This window comes from Gekko japonicus, unplaced genomic scaffold (assembly GCF_001447785.1).
Source record: "Gekko japonicus isolate JY-2015 unplaced genomic scaffold, Gekko_japonicus_V1.1 scaffold604, whole genome shotgun sequence".
Taxonomy (NCBI): domain Eukaryota; kingdom Metazoa; phylum Chordata; class Lepidosauria; order Squamata; family Gekkonidae; genus Gekko; species Gekko japonicus.
In genome coordinates this window covers 822,904-841,330 of record NW_015175374.1, presented here as the reverse complement: position 1 = coordinate 841,330, position 18,427 = coordinate 822,904, and the positions used below count along the sequence as shown (strand labels likewise).

General features: G+C 45.7%; 1 protein-coding gene across 3 annotated transcripts; it reads right to left on the bottom strand.

The window, feature by feature from the left end:
* Positions 1-41: 41 nt before the first annotated feature.
* STRADB (STE20-related kinase adaptor beta) lies at positions 42-14,849 on the bottom strand. 3 transcript variants are annotated; one of them, XM_015425518.1, is made up of 11 exons: positions 14,790-14,849; positions 13,801-13,881; positions 9,753-9,855; positions 9,207-9,328; positions 8,039-8,147; positions 6,812-6,935; positions 5,617-5,788; positions 4,235-4,339; positions 2,412-2,638; positions 792-834; positions 42-322 (listed from the first exon to the last, which is right to left on the bottom strand). In XM_015425518.1, exons 1-11 carry the CDS (start codon positions 14,799-14,801, stop codon positions 170-172), a joined length of 1,251 nt encoding a protein of 416 aa, XP_015281004.1. In that variant the 5' UTR covers positions 14,802-14,849; the 3' UTR covers positions 42-169. The 3 variants fall into 3 exon arrangements, with proteins under 3 accessions (XP_015281004.1, XP_015281006.1, XP_015281005.1); XM_015425519.1 differs by lacking the exon at positions 792-834 and having other exon boundaries at positions 249-322; XM_015425520.1 differs by lacking the exons at positions 9,753-9,855; positions 13,801-13,881; positions 14,790-14,849 and having other exon boundaries at positions 9,169-9,238.
* Between the last annotated feature and the right edge of the window lie 3,578 nt (positions 14,850-18,427).

Sequence of the window (18,427 nt, the reverse complement as noted above, 5' to 3'; positions counted from 1 at the left end):
GGAAGAATAAGTCCGATTATCCTTATAGTATAACCTGTACATTTTTTTTTACCATTTTCAAGTATACCACCAATGTTTATATTTTAACCTTTACAAAAGAAAAGCAGCAAAGAAAAAAAATATCACATTTTCCTGGGAGATACGTGGTGCAAGTAGGACTTCAATCACGCTAGAATTCCCAGTATCTCTCTTTCTCATCTGTCAAAATGCACTTAGACTTACTCCAGGCAGCTGACGAATGCACTACTGGTATTTGTGACTGGGTGTGTTGGATGGCGGGAGACAACAGCGAAAGTAATGAGCCTTTGCTTTGTTCTTTCACCTGAAAGAGGAGAGATGAGCATTGGAAAGATGTGAATTCAGACCCACAGAACTATTCAAACGATTCTGAAGTCATTCAGATAAGAGCTTTATCCCACAGCTGTTGACTGATTGAGATTCTGAAACTTTGGCTTAAACTCTGCTAAATGTCACCTTCTGTCAACAGCGTATTAGTGACAAGGTGGAATGTCATGTCCTAGTGAACAGCCACCTATGATAACAAGGCATTACTGCAGACTGCACCCTTTTATGATCCTTTTACATGAGCTTGTTGGTTAGAATAAGACCATTTGCAACAGAAGTCCTTCAGCCATAGTTTAGCAGTGACGAGCACAGCAGAGGTTTCTTTCAATGTTTTTCATGCTCAACAGTGGAAGAGCGAAGGTGTATGTGAGTTTTCTAGATCTCAGCCTGCATGATTGATTTTAGCTGCATTTAAGGACATCTAATAAAAACCGCAGTGGGCTCACCTGCTTGAAAAAAGCGTGTGACAGAAGACCTCTTGCTGAAGGCCTAGATCCCAGGAGGAAGAAAAACACAAAGCTTAGGATTTTACCCTTTTGCAAAGGGAGCTGGCTGACAATTAACTTCCCCGTCTCTTGTGATGTATTAGCAGAGCTGATCAATTGGCGGGGGGGGAATCAAGGACACGCTTTCCATTTTAATCAGAATTTCTTCTTGGTGAAGTGGCTTAATATTTTCAAATCCCTCTAAACTCAGCAAAAGACATTTCTTTTTCAGGATCTCCAAACCTGAACAGCTTTGATACCGACTGGACTGTCAACCAATTATAGATTTTTTTAAAGCTGATGAATCAATTAAAAGGCAGAAGAGTTGAAATGAATTTGAAACCTAAATAGGGATGCTGAAAGAACAGTAAGAGAGGGTTTTTTGTGTTGCTGTTAAATTGTAAGGTCACAGAAGAAAATCACTTAATATTTTCTAATTTCTGAATCAAATTAACCTTAAAGAATGCACCACCACCACCCCCGCCAAATCAGCCAACTAAGGATTCAGTTGCAGACCTACTTTGCAAGAATTCTAACAGGCATTATTCACTTTCACTTTGGGCACAGCGCCCATAAAAAGGGGGACACTGTCCCCCCCCCCCAGGTCTCAAGAGAGCTCTGTTTTTGCCTCTGCCCTGTCACTAGTCACCCACAGAGCTGCATCTGCACAGAGCTCAAGAAGAAACAGGAGAACTGGAGGTCAGTGTTAGCCAGCCTTCCTTGTCTGTCACTTGTAAGTTAGTGGTGTTAAGAAGTACAAGCAACGGCAGGGCAGATGGGTAGGACTGAATGGGCATCTTGCAGGGGCGCTTTCTGTTTCCTCCCAAAGTCCCCTAACACACTGTTTCCTCCCAAAGTCCCCTAACACTTCCAGAGTCCCCTGAACACACTGGAGCCCATGAGAGGGAAAAGGAGAGGTCGGAGAGTTCTACCAATTAGCCATGGAGGTACGGCATTCTCACAGTAGCACTTTGGAAGAATAAGTCAGATTATCCTTATGACCTGTACATTTTTTTACCACGCAAAGGAAAGGGGAGGTGAGAAAAACCAGTGAGTCCCACCAGGACTCTTCACGTATGAATGCTACACCTGTGGTAAAAGTGGATCGTGCCCCAAATACCTATACCACAACTCTCAGAGGGAACATCAACCTCCAGTCTTGGGAAGCAGCTGCTGGGGTGGGGAGGGGATGTGTGAACAAGCCTTGCTTCTGACTTGCATTTATTGCATGGCGCCTTGGTGTTTTCAGGCGGAAATTCTCCTGACAGGCATAGCGTCTGGATTCCTGAGTACCTCGGCTTTCCTTATATATATTAAAAAGCCCCCATACATCTGCGAAGGGCTACCAATTTCATCCCTGAAAAATTGCTTCCTTCCCCCCTGAAAAACTGCTAGCTTAAGCACATATCTTTACAATAGGACATAAAATATATGGAGAGATGGTTTCAGACTCACAGATAAGATGCGGCTTTCAAACCCTTGAGAAGTGGTTTGAACTCCACGCAACTTTAACTGTGCTTTACAAGGACTAAAAACCGAATGGATTCTAGCGGCGCTTTTGCCCTGTTGCCGAGGGTTTACCTTTTCTCGGGGTCCTGCTGCAAGCAGAGTTCTATCAGGTTATGAAAAGCCGGGGAGAAGGTCTTGGGCGGGGTCTGCAGTCTCTCGCTGGCCGTCGTGTGCGTCATGCTCTCGCCAATTCCGGAGTCAATCCCCGACCGGGAATTTTTCATCCTGGATTCACTGCGTGGAAATGTATTTACACTCCAGGGGCAGTACGGTGGGCCTTTAAGTTTCTGCAGCAGCATCTGGTGGAAAATTTAAGGCAATGCAAATTAAAAAAAATGTCCAGTGCCTCTCGCAGCCTACATAGGATAAATTATCATTAGAGCTGTGCTATGCCCACTTTGATTTTTTGGTTGAAAGCAGGTTTTTTTGGGGGGGGAAGAGAGATTAGTTTAAAAAGTTCGGATTTGTGAACATTCACTTTCTCCGCTCCGCTCACAAAGCAGCTGGTGTCCTTCCATGCCCTGCTTGAATGCAGGCTCTTTGAAAATTATTTTATTTATTTATTGCACTATATTAAGCCTTTAATCAACCAACTGTCCCCCTATGCTCTGGAAACCCCCGGCTCTTTTGATAAGGATTCTGAGTTTACTCTAGCAACCGCAAAATCTGTCTCACCCCGTTTAGTCCTTACATCAAAAAAAAATATGAAGCAAGTATCTTCTGCTGCTCAAGATCTGCGAATTGACGGGCTTCTAAGGGTATAGAAGGAAAGGAAAGGAAAGGAAAGGAAAGGAAAGGAAAGGAAAGGAAAGGAAAGGAAAGGAAAGGAAAGGAAAGGAAAGCAAAGCAGCTGGTGCACTATACCCCAGGTAACATGTTTCTGCCATTCGCTACTGTTTCTGCAGCCATTCAGGGGCCACGTGCTGATTTTCACAATGCTACACAGTGAATCAGACTGACTACCAGGTACCACCGTGAAAGACAAACGAAGCTGATTGAGACAGAGGGCTGTACTCCTCGGACCGGCCTCGCTGACGGTCCTAACCACTCGGGGATCACAGAGGAAAAGCAGTGCCACCGCTGAAGGCAGACAAAGGCGATGCTTTGTGAAAGGGCTAATGCTTGCGTTGCGTCCCCTTTGGCAGCCACCAGAAGGGCCAGGAAAGGGGGTGGGGGCAGTGGTGTGTGTTTGATCCAGCCCTGACGGACATGCTCACAAGCATCAAAGCTCCCTCCTTTTCACCTCAGCCCTGACAACGTCGTTTCAGAAACATCACGGCCACCTTTCTCTTCATAACAATGGCTGCGGTCACACGGAACAGAAGCCACACAAGTGAGACGGAAAACAGGTAGAGTTTCCGGGCGCGATCTCACCAGCACATCTGGGAAGCGTAGCACTCCCGTGGCTCAACCGAGGCTTCCAGCCGAAACTGCATGGCAAAAAACTAGTACCTCGGAGGTACTAGCTTCCAGAAACTGCGGGGCAAGGGCGGGCGTCTGATCGCGTTTCCAGTGGCATCCGGCGCCCGCCCATGTCCCCTTGCAAATAAGGTGTGTTTTTTTTGTCCAAGTCTCTGTGGATGCGCACACGCACCCAACGGAGCATGCGCATTTGTCGTGTACACACACACACAAAAACAGTTTGCCGCGGCGCGCGCTTCTTCGTTGCACGCCGGCTTGTCCTGTGATCAGCACCTCTCCCTTGCCATGGAACCTCCACGGTACCTCCACAGGACCTCCACGGGAGGTCTGATCGCATAACCGCGCAGTAGTTTGCCCCAGGGCAAACAGCCACACTTCTCCCCCGCAGTTTCCTGCCCGTGTGACCGGGGCCTAAATACACCAGGTCTTTAAAACAGATGTGCTAAGCAAACAAGCTGAAGAGCTGGGCGTACCTGTGTGCGAGGCATATCCTGAAAGGGCACGCGCCCATTAGCTAGTTCACATGCTGTAATCCCCACACTGTAGATGTCAGATTTCACATTATAGCCATATATATCCTGCGGGAGAAAACAAAGCGTTGATAAACTCAGCAGCTGAATATCTACCTTTGCAAATATGCAAGTGCTTCTTCATGCCAGAAACGGAATTTTTTTTTGTTGTTGTTGGAATGGTATTGTTTGCCCACCTCACCTGGGCCTCTGTGATGGAGCGTTCTATAAAATTAAACATTTACTAAAAAAAATTCCATTCCTGAAACATAAAATTCTGAAGTAGTATAAGGTTATGCAACACCGGACCTCTCTGTGTTGCTGCACTGTTGAGGACAGGGGAACAGACTGATCCTTTATATAGGAGCTGGGTAATGAAAGCCGGGGGGGGGGAAGGAGGCATGGCATAGCCTGATCTTGTCCGATTGCAAAAGCTAAGTGGAGCTGGTGTGTGGAAGGGAGACCACCAACGAAGACTCTGCAGAGGATGGCCATAGCAACCCCCCTCTGCTTCGCACTGGCTTTGAAAGCCCCTGGCTGGGGTCGCCATAAGTCGGCCACAACTTCATGGCACACACAGTGAGAGGCGGAGGTTGAACTATTAATGTCATGCCTGCCCTTGACTCAGCCCCAGAGCCAGCTCCTGACAGCCTAAGAGGGGAGGATTCAGTGCCCTTAAGAGCTGAAGAAGCATCAGGATCTGCACCTACTGTAAGTACTGAGGAGGATACACAGCAATCTGAGTCAATTACAGGACGGTTTGCACCTGGGATTGAGCAGGCCATAAGCAGCTCACCACCTGTATCTCCCCCACCTGTAAGTAGGCTTAGGGATCAGAGATGTCAGGAGCTGGCTAGCCGACGAAAAGAAGCACATTCAAGAGGGCGGAGATACTTGAGCCCTGAGTTTTAACAGCAGCCAGGACCTCACACAAAGGTGCTAATGAGTTAATGGGCCAGAGCACTATTTAGTAGGGCCTCTGGCCATGAGCAATTTGTGCTGGCAACCTCGTTCGTAGAACCAGAAGCTCTCCACCTTGATTCCTGTTTGACTCTGTGGCTTTTGGACTCGGCCTGTGTTTGGACAGCTCTGGCTCCTGACTTCCAGCTTTGAACCTGACCACGCCCTCGGCTTTGCTCCCTGTATTCCGACCTCTGGTAACGTTTGACTACGGCTTTGTCTGGTGTTTTGGGACTTGTTTAATGCTCTGCTGACTGCTCTCCCAGCTGACCTTTGGACTTGTATTGTGACTCCCCTTGTCTGCCTGCCTCCCTGGCTCTACCATGACAATTAACTCCATCTATATAGATCATATGCATACACAGCAAGGCGCCACATTTACTAACCTGTCTCAGTAGTTCAGGACTCAGCCAAGGAAGCACTGATGTACTAAACTGTGGGAAGTCATATACAGCTTTTAACCTTTGCCCACTGCTGATTAAACTGTAAAGGTGATTTAAGCCAGACAGGTAAACAAGGCCATCCCCGGAAATCAGTATGTGGCTGGCTTTGATGCTTCTGAAACACACATAATAAGGTTTTAATCAGAAGGACGATTCTGAGAAACACAACTTGAGATAGTGGGTGGCACAGATCGTATACGACCATCTCTTTGTTGGAATGGGCGACTCAGCAGGGCTGGACATTGGGGGGTGCTACATCTCTCTACGTATGTAAAAGTGTTATCTCCTTGAATGGGAGACCTCTCTTTGTCTTAACCTGGGAACTGCCCTCTGACTCCTCCTCTGTCCCTTTGCCCTCTCCCTCTCTTCACATGGCCTTCCATGGAGACACATGTCTCTGCAGGTCTCTCCTGTAGATACAGCACCCTCATACCCCCACATACATGATGCCGGACAAGCTGGCCATTTGTGATAGGGAAAGTACTCTTTAGATTAGGCTTCTCTCTCTTTCCGCTTTCGGCTGCAACCTGAATGTTAACTAGATCTACGTCAATAAAATGTAAGTTTACCTTTTTTAGGAGGGGCCTATTTATTTATTTATTCATTCATTCATTCATTCAATTTATATCCCGCTGCTTTCCCCATAAAGCAGAGCTCAGGGCAGCTTCCAACAATATACAGTAAAATCAGTATTACCATTTTAAAAACCAAATTATAAATTAAAAACCTAAACCGTCAACTACTATGTCGAATGGTGCCCAACAATCTATCACAGGTGGGGGAGAGGGGGCACTTCTGTGACCAGGCAAACTCTGTGATATTAACCAAATATCCCAATAACCTGACAGCCACTCCCCTAAAGCACACAAAATGCGGAGAACGTCTAATGTAGATCTGCAGCTTGTGTTAAGTCTTTGGGCTGGCGTCAATCACAGTAAAGAAGAATTTCGGGATGTCAGAAAGACCAGCTACTAAAGTGTAGATGCGATACAAACACTCCCTCCACCCTTTAAAGGGCACACGCAATGTCTGCAAGCTCTGGCCTGATTACAGTCAAAACTGACAAAACGATAGCTGGGGCTTACAAGCTCTCACAGTGCAATCATCTGAACCTTTCCTACACGCTGCTTTACAATACCTGTGAATATAGCCGTGGTGGTGCATGTAGCTTAAGCCGCTGACGGCGCCAAACAGGATATTCCCTATCAAGGCTTCGCTCATGCCGTCAGGGAAGTAAGTCCTCAGCAGATGACCAGCTGAACCTAGGAAAGTGGCATGAAAACTGAAAGTAAGTCAATGAGTTTATTTACATCAACAAACATTTTGATCCCGGGCTAGAACAGAGGACTGATGTGCTTAACAACTAGAGAGCAACAGAGCCAGCAACTTGAGATAGAGAGCAATTGCCAGCCAATTTAAAAAAAGAAGGCTTCCAGCTGGATAGAAAAGAGGACTGGTTGCTACTACTAGAAATAAATTAACTGGCTTGCTCCTAATTGAAACACTTAAAATGAAACTAGAAGATAATTTGAATTAAATAAAAAAGAAGTTAAGCTGTTATAATTTGAAAATGGAACCAGAAGATAATTTGAAAAAAGTAAAAATGAAGTTAAGCTGTAAACATTTGAAGAAAGTAAGAGCCTGACACCTTTCAATATAATAGGATTATTCCTGAGGAAGATTGGGGAAATGAGTTTATAACCGGGCACCCATTGAGACTGATGGACTTTTCCTTACTAATGCAAAAGTTTCAATTGTAATACAATTTGATGTTCATAAGATTTATTAAGTGTCATTGTCATTTTTATCACAGTGTTTGTTTTTTTGATATAGAACCTAGGAAAGTGGCATGAAAACTGAAAAGTAAGTCAATGAGTTTATTTACATCAACAAACATTTTGAGGCCACCACCAGAAAAACCAGGACCCACAAACCAGAACCCCCTTCGGTGTTGCAGAGGCTGCTCAGGAAAAAAACCCAAAAAACTCATAGGTCATGTGAAACTGTGCGTGATCCAAAAATAACGGAGCACATGGCATAAAAGTCTGGGACAGCCCTTCTACTCCACACAGTTCGCTGGCCCACCTAGGAACAGTGCCACTCCAATGGCCAGCCCTGTAAAAAACCGTTTTCCCCTTAGCCTAGCGATCAATATCCCCCCCCCCTTCTCCCTTCATGTAAACAGATCCACTGGTTTTTTTTTTCTTCAAAACAGGGACTTCAACAAAAAAGGAAGCAATTCACTCAGTTATATATTTTTCCCCAGTTTGATAACTCACCCTGGTACCCGTTATGCTCAACCAGTCTGTGCAGACACAATAAACATTTTTTTTGTCTGTTTAGTTTTTACAAATGGGGTACTTACTATAGGCCATGAAAGGAGAAATGACCCACAGCCAGCTTCCAGTGGTGAACACCGCCCAAAGGGTCATGATATTGGGGTGACGAAAGGCGTGGGATAACGTCACTTCGTTCTAGAGGAGCAAGCAAACGTTTCGATCATTTATGAAACAATGACTGAGGTTTCACATACAAGTCCACTACTCGCCTACAGAAAACCTCTGAATGAAGGGCCTGTGGATTTTTGCAATGTCAGAAATGTAAGAAGAGAAGAGATTGGCTTTATATACCGCCCTTCACTTGGAGTTCCAGAGCAGCTTACAATCTCCTTTCCCTTCCCCTCCCCACAACAGACACCCTGGGAGGTAGGTGGGGCTGAGAGAGCTCTTTTGAGAACTGCTTGTAAGAAAACAACTCTGAAAGAACTTGTAACTGACCCAAGGTCGCACCAGCAGCTGTATGTGGAGGAGTGGGGAATCAAACCTGGTTCTCCCAGATTAGAGTCCACGCTCCTAACCACTACACCAAACTGTAGTGGCAACTTGACAAAAATGGAATTTAATCTGATTATAGTTTCTGAACACTTTATGGTAATATGCCATTTGTGGTCCAGAACACCTAGAGTTACCATTCTTAAATGACCCCGTAGAGCACCAGTTCTCAACCTTTCGTATTTTATGTCTCACCAACCTATCGAAGAACTGGACCCCATCATTATGGAAACAAAAAGCCCACTTTTTCTGAGAAGGACGTTTAATGTGTCCACTGGCATTCGCTGAATATAGTTATCATTTACAAGAATGTTATAGATATAAAAAAATTGCAGAAGCACAATGGATAATCTCTAGCAGGGAGGGTCAACAGGAAGTGGCCCACCAAAAGCCCTTGGCTGGTGTGCGGGGGGAACAAAAGACCAAGCACCCAAGATTACTGCTAGCCTGCCAAAAGATCACAAATGGATAATCCGCGGCAGACAGGGCCAGCGGGAGACAATGCATCCTATTTCCAGGTGGACAAAGTGACTGAGGGGGAGCGGATGCTCTCATCGCCATGGAAACCTTGCCTCCCACAGGTTGAAAACCGAGTACTTGTTCCTAGGCCTTTATGTCACTTTCCCCCCCAGTTTTATAAATCACGACTTCCTTTACAGCTCACTTCCATTATTCCTTCAAATGTGAGACATCCGTTTTTACTTGCAAGGCTTTCAAGTGGTCTTCGGAACATCTCTCCAGATCCGTAATCCTGACGGCCACCAGTGTTCCCGTAGGGAGATGACGTGCGAGGTAGATGGAGGTCACGTTGTTGCATCCCTTTCCTGTCAGCAAAAGAGGTTGGCACTTTTAACAACTTTGCCAGTTCTCTGAATGATCGTTTCACCGCTTAGCGCTCAAACAACCTCAAAATCCTAGACACGAGATCAGCAAGTTGTAGAATGGCTGCCGTCCAGAAACTGGATACAGCCAATTAGCTAGTTTTAAGACCGAATCTAGTTTAGATCCACGATCTCGGCAGAAGCTAATATAGCAGCATCCAAAGGACAATCACCAAATGCAGTCAAACAAAACATTTTGCCAGACCCAGCTGACAACTAAATAACAAAGACTCATACTGCAAAATAGCCAAAAGTGCAGCAAAACACAGCAGAGTGCAATAATCGCACTATACACTGCGTGCGATAAACATTCAGACAATGGCTATGAAACCGTGCGGAAGGTATCACTGTCCAGATCACAAGTTACCTATTTCCACCTGGAGATCATAATGTGATACATCAGAGGACCACGATATTTGTTCATCTTCTCTTCTAGATGACTGGCTCCAAAATACAGCAGACTCATCTGCCTAAATAAGAAACAGATTTTAAGCATTTTTTTTAATGTTGAAAAATGCACACAGCAACGTCATGTCACAAAAGACTTGCATGTCTGCCAACATCCAAACCCAAGCATATTTCAGAGAAAAACCGTGAAGTCTTTTCATTCTGTCTACATTTAGGGGTGGGCTGAAATTTAGGGATGGGGTTGATATATCTGTTTTTCTTAAACCACCGGATTGGGCGTGTCAAGACTGATCAGTTGCTCTGAGACAAAATCCAAGCGTTCTGTTTAGAGGAACTGAAAGATGAGAGCAAAGAAGAGACAGGCAGAAATAAGAAAACAAAGATCAAGGACTTGGGAGAAATGGGGGAAAGAGACTTTAGAGGGAGAGGGATGGAAAGGAAAACAGGGAAGGGGGTAAAAGAATAACAAGTGAGGGGGAAGAAATGGAGTTGGCAGACAGAAAAAGGGAGAAGGAAGATGAGGTACCCTGTCTAGCAAGCACATGCATCCAGGCCGCAGCAGTAAGCGAATTATTGAAAAGAGAAGGGATAGACAAGATACACACCAAGAAAAGGAAGAACTGGAGGAAGGCGTGAACTCCATTCATGGAAGCCCAAACAGTGGGCTTGGCAACTGCTATTGCGCCTGGAAAAAGTTCTAGGAAGCACGGAAGGTGGAGAAAGAAACCGTACCTTTAACTAGGCTTCTATGCCATGCTGCGTGCTCTTGGTTCGAGCTGGTTGGTCACCCTACCAATAGGCCTACTGAGGCTACATTCAGACGCCCCAATAAACTAAGGTTTGATTCAACACCAGTTTATCGAGAGGTTCCAATCCCGGCTGCTCAGTACACTGGTTTGCTTTTGGGTGCTAAACTGGGAGCTTAAACCACAGTTTGTACCTAGCTTGTTTATCTTGCTATTATGTGTGGCATCTGCAAGGCCAAACTAAGGAAGCCCAATCTTGTTCATGAGCATAATGCCTCTCAGCCTCCTGCACACAGAAAAGGCCACACAGAGCAACAGAAAAACCTAACTGCTCCAGCTGCGTTTAGTTACAATCAGCCTTCCCCCCCTGCTTCCCTTTACTCATGTTCCCCCCCCCCCGCCCCGCCTGTAGTAATGACTCACCAAGCAGAAGTATGGTGCTTCAGCCTCTCCAGTGGGAAAATTTAAAAGACAGCGGAACAAAAGATCTCACTTAATCATATGCTTTCATTCAGTTTGCCAATATACACAACAGAAATTACTCTTCACGGAATGAAGTGACAGTCAACAGCGATTCACAACCTGCAAGTCCTTCTTCCTGGCAAAGCCCTCTTTTGTATCTGAAGCCAGGCTGAGCGAGTGCCCTGGCCGTCATCCTGTTTTGTTTCTGAAGATTATTATTTCTGAGAAAACAGAAGGTTGGGGAATGTGGCCAAGTGGCAAGGGTGGCCTGCAAGGAGGCTGCAAAAGATCTGTATTGTTTCAGATTAAAAAGGAGTTTAGGGAATGCATTAAAGCAGATCAGAAAGAGGGGGGAAGGGGAGACTGAGGAGGGGGCTTGTTTGCCAGAGGCTTCCCTGACTTTCTCTGCCTAATTATTGTAAACGGCCATCAGCAAATGGGTTGCAAACAGAGTAAGTTGGAGGCAGGGAAGGAGACAAGCCGCAGACTGGAATGGATTTGCAAACTGTGGTCTGTTGTGCATGTCTTGGAGTTGTACAATAAACTGCGGTGTACATAAACCAGTGCGTATTGTTACATGCTAACAGGGCCGAAGCTTTGCTTTGCAAAGCGCAAGCCTGCTACGAAGTCACCAAGACAGATGCCGAAAGCCATTCTATTTGCCATCCCAGCACGCCACGGGTACTAACCACTGCTGCGCCGCCTCCTATTGCTTTTTAGTACAGAAGTGCACATAAATGAAAGCTCTGTTGGAACAGTTATTTCAGTTTATCAGTTATTCCATATAATATTGATACCAAAAAACCCACCTAGTTTTTTTATTTTTATTTTTAAAAATAATGTGTAGGACAACTGTCTGAAAGGTACCATTAAATTTTATATCGAATACCAGCTACCAGAACAGAATAAAGTGGAGGAAAGATTCTAGATCAAGAAACTGCATTAAGTCACAGGTGTTGGAAATGGGGTGTTGTTCCTAAAAATTGCTATCAGCTTTTTGATTAGCAAGTCATCACCACGTGAGTGCACACAAACAATGAGCACTGAGCCAGCTGTATTGCTGAGGTAGTTACTAGATGTAAGATAGGAGTACCAGGTGTCTCATAGGGATCAGTGGTGAACTACTGTGCTGTATGATGGTGGATATTCTTCCTACCCCATTTCTTTACAAAGAAAAGCAGGAGCCTTTCCAAGACAGTCATATTTTCTGTTTTAAGACATTGTATGTTTGCGTTAAACTCTGGTTTAATATTAAACCAGGTTGTTTAAAAGAGAAACTTATAGCCAAGGCCAAAAACATTGACGTTTATGTTTAAAAAAATTTTATACACATATATTTTATCCACTCTGTTAGAACTGCAATCTTCTTCCCCACCCCTACCTCAAACATACTGTTTAAAAAATGTTATTCAACTCTCAAATTGCTAAACTGGCAATGATAATGTTAATGTGATTTTATCTGTGAAAAACTGGAGCATGGGGATGACAGAATGCTATTTCCAATAGTAAAAATCATGCACGGCCCCTTTCAATTGTAATTCTGTTGTTTGTTTGCTTTTTAATTCAGGAACTGGGACATGTTGCAATGCCATGTACAGTTTAACCAGGTGCCTCTCAAATGTAAGATTAATAATATGGTGGGTTAAGAAACTCTTACACTGGCCTGCAGTAAAAGACACAGAGCCCCTCTGTTACCAGGCTCAGTTCAAGGTATTGGCTATCACATGCAACGCCCTTCATGGCCTTGGCCCCTCTTTTTGTGCAGGGCCACCTCTCTCCCAATAATCCACAGCAGCTTTGCTTAAATCAGCAGGGGCATCTGTTGGTGCCAACCTGCAAATGGGCAAAATCAACAACTGCCCGTTGGAGGTCGGAAAAGCTCCCTCCGCCCCGCCTTCTGCAAACTGTGCAAAACTGAACTACTCAAGAGGGCTTTTCTGCACAGGTAACAGGGCTGCACTGCACAATATGGTTTTACAAACTTGCTCTGATAATTAATTTGGACTATACTGCTGCGTGTAGCATACTGTAAGTAGGATCCTAGGTATGTGATTTCTGTACCACTTAATGTGCCATGTGAATACTTCTGCTGTGCTTTAGTTCTTTATGGTGGTTCCAGATTTCTAGAATCCTAATGCACTGGTTACTGAATGCCCCCTGTTGTCGTTTGTACTGACTCACTGTGCGTAAACCACCTTGAGTCCCAATGAGAAAGGCAGACTATAAATAGAATATATATATATTGCATATTTTATTTTTAAAATGAAAAGGCCACTTAATAAAAATATCTAAAACAGTGAAGAATAAAAATACACAAAACTCTCTAAAACAAGCTGAAAAAGGGAGATTAACACAACTAGTAAAATTAGGAAGACCCTCAGCAATGAAAATCTATCCAGTGCTGGGTCTGATTAATAAATCAACAGAGATTCTACACTGTGACGCTGCCAAGTGGAAAAGCCCCGTGCTGTGTTTGCCAGTTTCTACCTGTCGCAGCCAGCCAGGTGAGAGCCATCTGCATGTGCATATGAGGCTTGGATCACAGTCAGGACTCAGTGGCAGCCACAGTGGATATGCCCTCCATACGGACCACTCCACAGACTTCTAAGGAAGGGGCTCTTAATCTTCTTTGCGGCACTAAAGGAAACACCCTGCCAAGACTAAATAGAGTGGACATTTCCGTTTGGACACACAGTAACCGGGGCTAGCTGAAAATGACAAGGCATGCTTTTTAATGGCATGACAGCTAGTGGCCTAAAGTTATTAATGTGGGCCAAGGAAATATTTGTTTCCTCTTACCGAGTCTTCACTGCTGCTGTCCTCAGAGTGCTTTTCTGCTCCAAAGGATTCAACTCGTGTCCGTAGAATACAGGAACAGTCCTTGAAATGCACAAATGTTACAGTATACACCATGTATTGCACATCACACAGCTGTATTCCTATTCATAGCCTTAGTATGCAAGCCTAAAAATACTTTCCTGGGAGTAAGCGCCACTGAATAAAATGGGGCTTGCGTGAGAGTAGGCCTGCTTATGAGCGCTCTCTTATTGGCTGATCTATAATTGTATGAAGAGCTGACTGTTCCCTCTAAGCTGAGTTGGTGTGAGCTAGCTCACAGTTTTTTAGCCTCCGGCTCACACATTTTTGCCTTAGCTCAGGAAGGAGGGCTCCAGAGCAAACTAATTTATGCAGTAGCCAAATCGCTCACTCACAACTTTAATGCCAGGAGCTCACAAAGTAGAATTTTTGCTCACAAGGCCCCACAGCTTAGAGGGAACATTGGCTGGAACCCTCACCAAACAGTAAAAGAACAGTAAAATACAGTTATGCCTCCTAATTCAGAGAACTTCGACAAAGTTGTTGTGATCTGGACATACTGGACAATTGACTCTTGAGTGTTTTCCCAAAATGCTGTGTGGCCAATCCATACAGAGCAACTTAAACTGGACATGTGGCTGCACAGAACAGTGCTCAACAGCTACATGTTTCTGAGCCAGATCAACTGTGGACCAGCACTACTGAGTTCTCACTTCCTTGGCTGTAGCCCTTTCTTACAACCTGAAGAAGAATCCACAACAAAGTAGCTGTGGCTCTCAGTGGCCAATGTTCTTGAAGAACCAGACTCTCCCGTCCTCTCTGTTATTTTTAAAAAATCTAGTAAATGTAATTTAAAAGATAAAGGAACCAAAGGCCAAAAAGAGGACGTTGTTATGATGGCTGTTAAACACAGAAGGCAAGTTTCTATCCAAAACAAAACGAAAGTAAGGGCAAATGAAATACATGCTTACCAAGCAAGACATGGAACTGCCTTAGTTTGTAGGAAACGTCATGCAAACCCATTTACCCTGAAACAAAATATTCAAATCAAGGTTACAGTCACTCCAGCATCCCAAAACAAACCAAGCAAAGGTGCCAAGTGAACCATAAACCCTCAAGTCTCTTCCCACCTACACATTCACAAGTTGCAGACATCTGAATTACATACAACTGTCTTGGATGGAAGCCATTCTTCTGGGCACGTTGGGTCAAAACTACCACAATTCAAATATCAATAAATTACATAGGGAGTTAGATGCATAGTTGTGAGCTGTCAAGCAGTTGTGTGGACACAGAATTCCCTGCTCAGAATAAAGCTCAAGGAAACTGATTCTGCCCCGTCTGTAGCAGATTCCAGCTGTGCACAGCCCTGATTGGCTGGTGCTTTCAATGTCACACACCTTCTTTACCAACTCAGTGCCATGATTGTTTTGCAGCTCCTTTTGAATGTGTTTTCTCTCTTTTTAAACAACAAATAGGTACTTAAATTGATAAATATTCATGCAGTATTCAAAGCAGGAAAGGGAACACCCTGCCTGAAATAGTGTTGGAACAGAACGAGATGGACTACTGACGCAGATATTTGAATCACCAATATACCTGTCTGTTGAATATATTGGAAAGGCAAGCAAAAATAAAGTAGAGCAGCGCTGTCTTAAAGACTAACAACATTTATTCCAGCATGAGTGTTTGTAAGCCAGAGCTTACGTCTTCTGATCCGTATGTACTTGCTGCCACCCTGCAGGGGGCAGCAAGAGGTTAGATGGGGTCAGCACCTTCTTTCCTGATAAGTGACATTCCTTGTCTGTCTCCAGATTGCTACTTTTAGGGCAATTTCCTGCTTCTTCTCAAAAGCTTCATACTCGACAACGTTCTCTCTCTCAGCTAGCACTGCAGCTAGGAACGGGGCCGGTTCCGGGTTTTGAGAGCACCACTCCCCTCTTCTACCCCCACCAGCCCCTCCACATGCCCACCTTCCGTCCCCCCCACCTGTCCGTGTGTTCTTTCCCTGCCTGTTTGTGAGCTCTCCCAATGCCCGTGCTCAATACTGCTTGCAGCCCTTTCCCCAGTGGCACTGGGCAATGTGTGTACCCAGGAGCACGAGGCAGTGCTAGCAAATGTGAGGGTGGGGGGTCAACAGCAGTGGGCCCTGCCAGAAGCCCTGGGTCCCGGCAGCTGCCCAACCACAGGGTGTGCTGAAGCCAGCCCTGGCTAGGAACCTCTCTTTACTCTTCACTATCAATTATGTTCATTCCTGAATAAAGATTCCTCTACAATTTAATCGGTCTGAGCAGCTCTGTTGTGTATGCCCTCGGTCAACACTCTCCAAGGAGATGGGCGGGGGGAGAGAAACATCCTGCTTGAACAGGTTATAGAATGCAGCAGAATTTACTTCTGAGCAAACACACCGAGGACAAGGCAGGACACAGGGTTAAACTAACATGACCGGCTTTGTGCCTTGATACCCTTTCACTATGCCAGAGAGAGCACCAGGTCTGATCTACAGTAAGTGAGCATGCTCTGTCTGCTTTCCTCCAATCAGTGAGGGGAAAACACAGCAGAAGCCTGGTCATGAATGGAAGAGAGGCACGGGGAGAGGGGGACATGATGCCTCCAGCCCCCCTCCCTAAGATCCACCCCCACAGCTCCTCAACTTTGCAATGAGGTGGATGACAGCTTGGTCACCCAGAGGCGTGACACTGTTCGCATGAGCCACAGTCTATTTTTTCCTCTCGTGGCGACACAACGCAGGCTTAACCCGCCTCCTTTTTACCCTTTAACACCTCCAAAATAACACCCCACAGGGTGACTTCCATGCCAGCAGAGGGGAAAGCTGCACTCAAAATAAAACAAGGAGTCTGGGGGACGATGACCTTAGAAGGCTAACACATTTCTTCTCTTTTATTCCAGCCCAAACTTCTTGCAGACTTGAAGGCAGGCGGGGACCCCTTCCTTCAAACGGGACAAGGGGAGCCTGAACTAAAAATCCGAGTCTCTCCAGAACGAGAATTCGGCCGTCTCATCTGAAGAGAGAGGGCGTCGCCCTCCAAGTCCGCAAAAAGTTTGGTCTGGAATAAAAGAGGAAAATGTGTTGCAGTGCAATCCTCAGAACGTTTTCCGGGGAGTAAGTCTCCTTGAATATACTTGAGTATGATACCGAGTAGACCCGTTTAGGACTGAAGAAGAGGAGACTGGACGTATACCCTGCCTTTCACTACCCAAAGGAGTCTCAGAGCGGCTTACAATCTCCTTCCCCCCCCCCCACAACAGACACCCTGGGACGTAGGTGGGGCTGAGAGAGCTCTTTTGACGACTGCTCCTGAGAGAACAGCTCTGAAAGAACTTGGTCACATTAGCAGCTGCATGTGGAGGGGTGGGGAATCACCCCGTTCTCCCAGATTGGAGTCCGCACTCCTAACCACTACATCAAATTGGCTCTCTAGTCTTCTAAGATGTTCTCAGAGACTCCTTACTAATTTTGAAACTGCAACTTTCCCCTCTGCTGGCATGGAAGTCACTCTGTGGGGTGCCATTTTGGGCTGGAATCACAAAAAATCAGTTAGTGTTTAAGGCGCCACAAAAAGATTGCTTAATTGGACACCCAGAAACATGTGTCTCCCTCTCCCTCCCCATATTGTAGGGTTACCAAAACTTAAAAAGCAAAAAAAAGGACGTATTTCCGACTGACTATTTCAAACAAGCGATCACTATGACAGATCTCACTTTAAATACCCCCTGCTATCTAAGGTGTGGAACAAAGCTTGAGTCCAGTGGCACCTTTAAGACCAAAGTTTAATTCTTATACCCAGATATATTCAGGTGGGTACCTGTGTTGGTCTGAAGCAGCATAACAAAGTTTGAGTCCAGTGGCACCTTTAAGACTGGCAAAGTTTTATTCTGGGTATAAGCCTTTGTGTGAACACACGAAGGTTTATACCTTGAATAAAACTCTGCTGGTCTTAAAGGTGACACTGGACTCAAACTTTATTCTTATACCCAGAATTATACTTTATTGGTTTTAAAGATGCAGCTGGATTTGAATTTTGTTCTATACCCAGAATCAGGGGTCTTTTGGGGCCAGAGCACTGCTCCGGCAGCCCGCGTGGTGGCAAGCCCCGCCCCCGGGTCCCCCGAGCCCACGCAGAAGCGCTGCGGCTCAGGGGAGGCCCGAAGAGCCCCACGCCCAGGTCCTCTGAGCCCGTGCGGGAACGCTGCGGCTCGGGGGGGAGGCCCAGAGAGCCCTGTTGCCATGTCCCCTGGGCCCATGCGGAAGCGCTGTGGCTTTGGGGACACCGGGAGAGCCCCGTCGCTGCGTCCCCCAGCCCGTGCAGGAGCGCTGCTGCTCAGGGGATGCCTGGAGAGCCCCGCCGCCGGCTTCCCCGACCCCTGCAGAAGCGGTAAGGGATCCGCAGGGGTGGGGGTGGCAGGGGCTTGATGGGGTGGGTGGCAGAACTTCCCTCCCTCCATCTCTGCCATCTTTCCCTCCTTTCCTTTTCTTTCCCTCCTTTTCGTTTTATCTTTCCCTTCCCTTCTCTTCCCTCCTTCCTTCCTCTCTTTTCCTCCTTTCCTTCTCTCTTTCTTTCATTCCCTCCTTTCCTTTTTCCTTCTT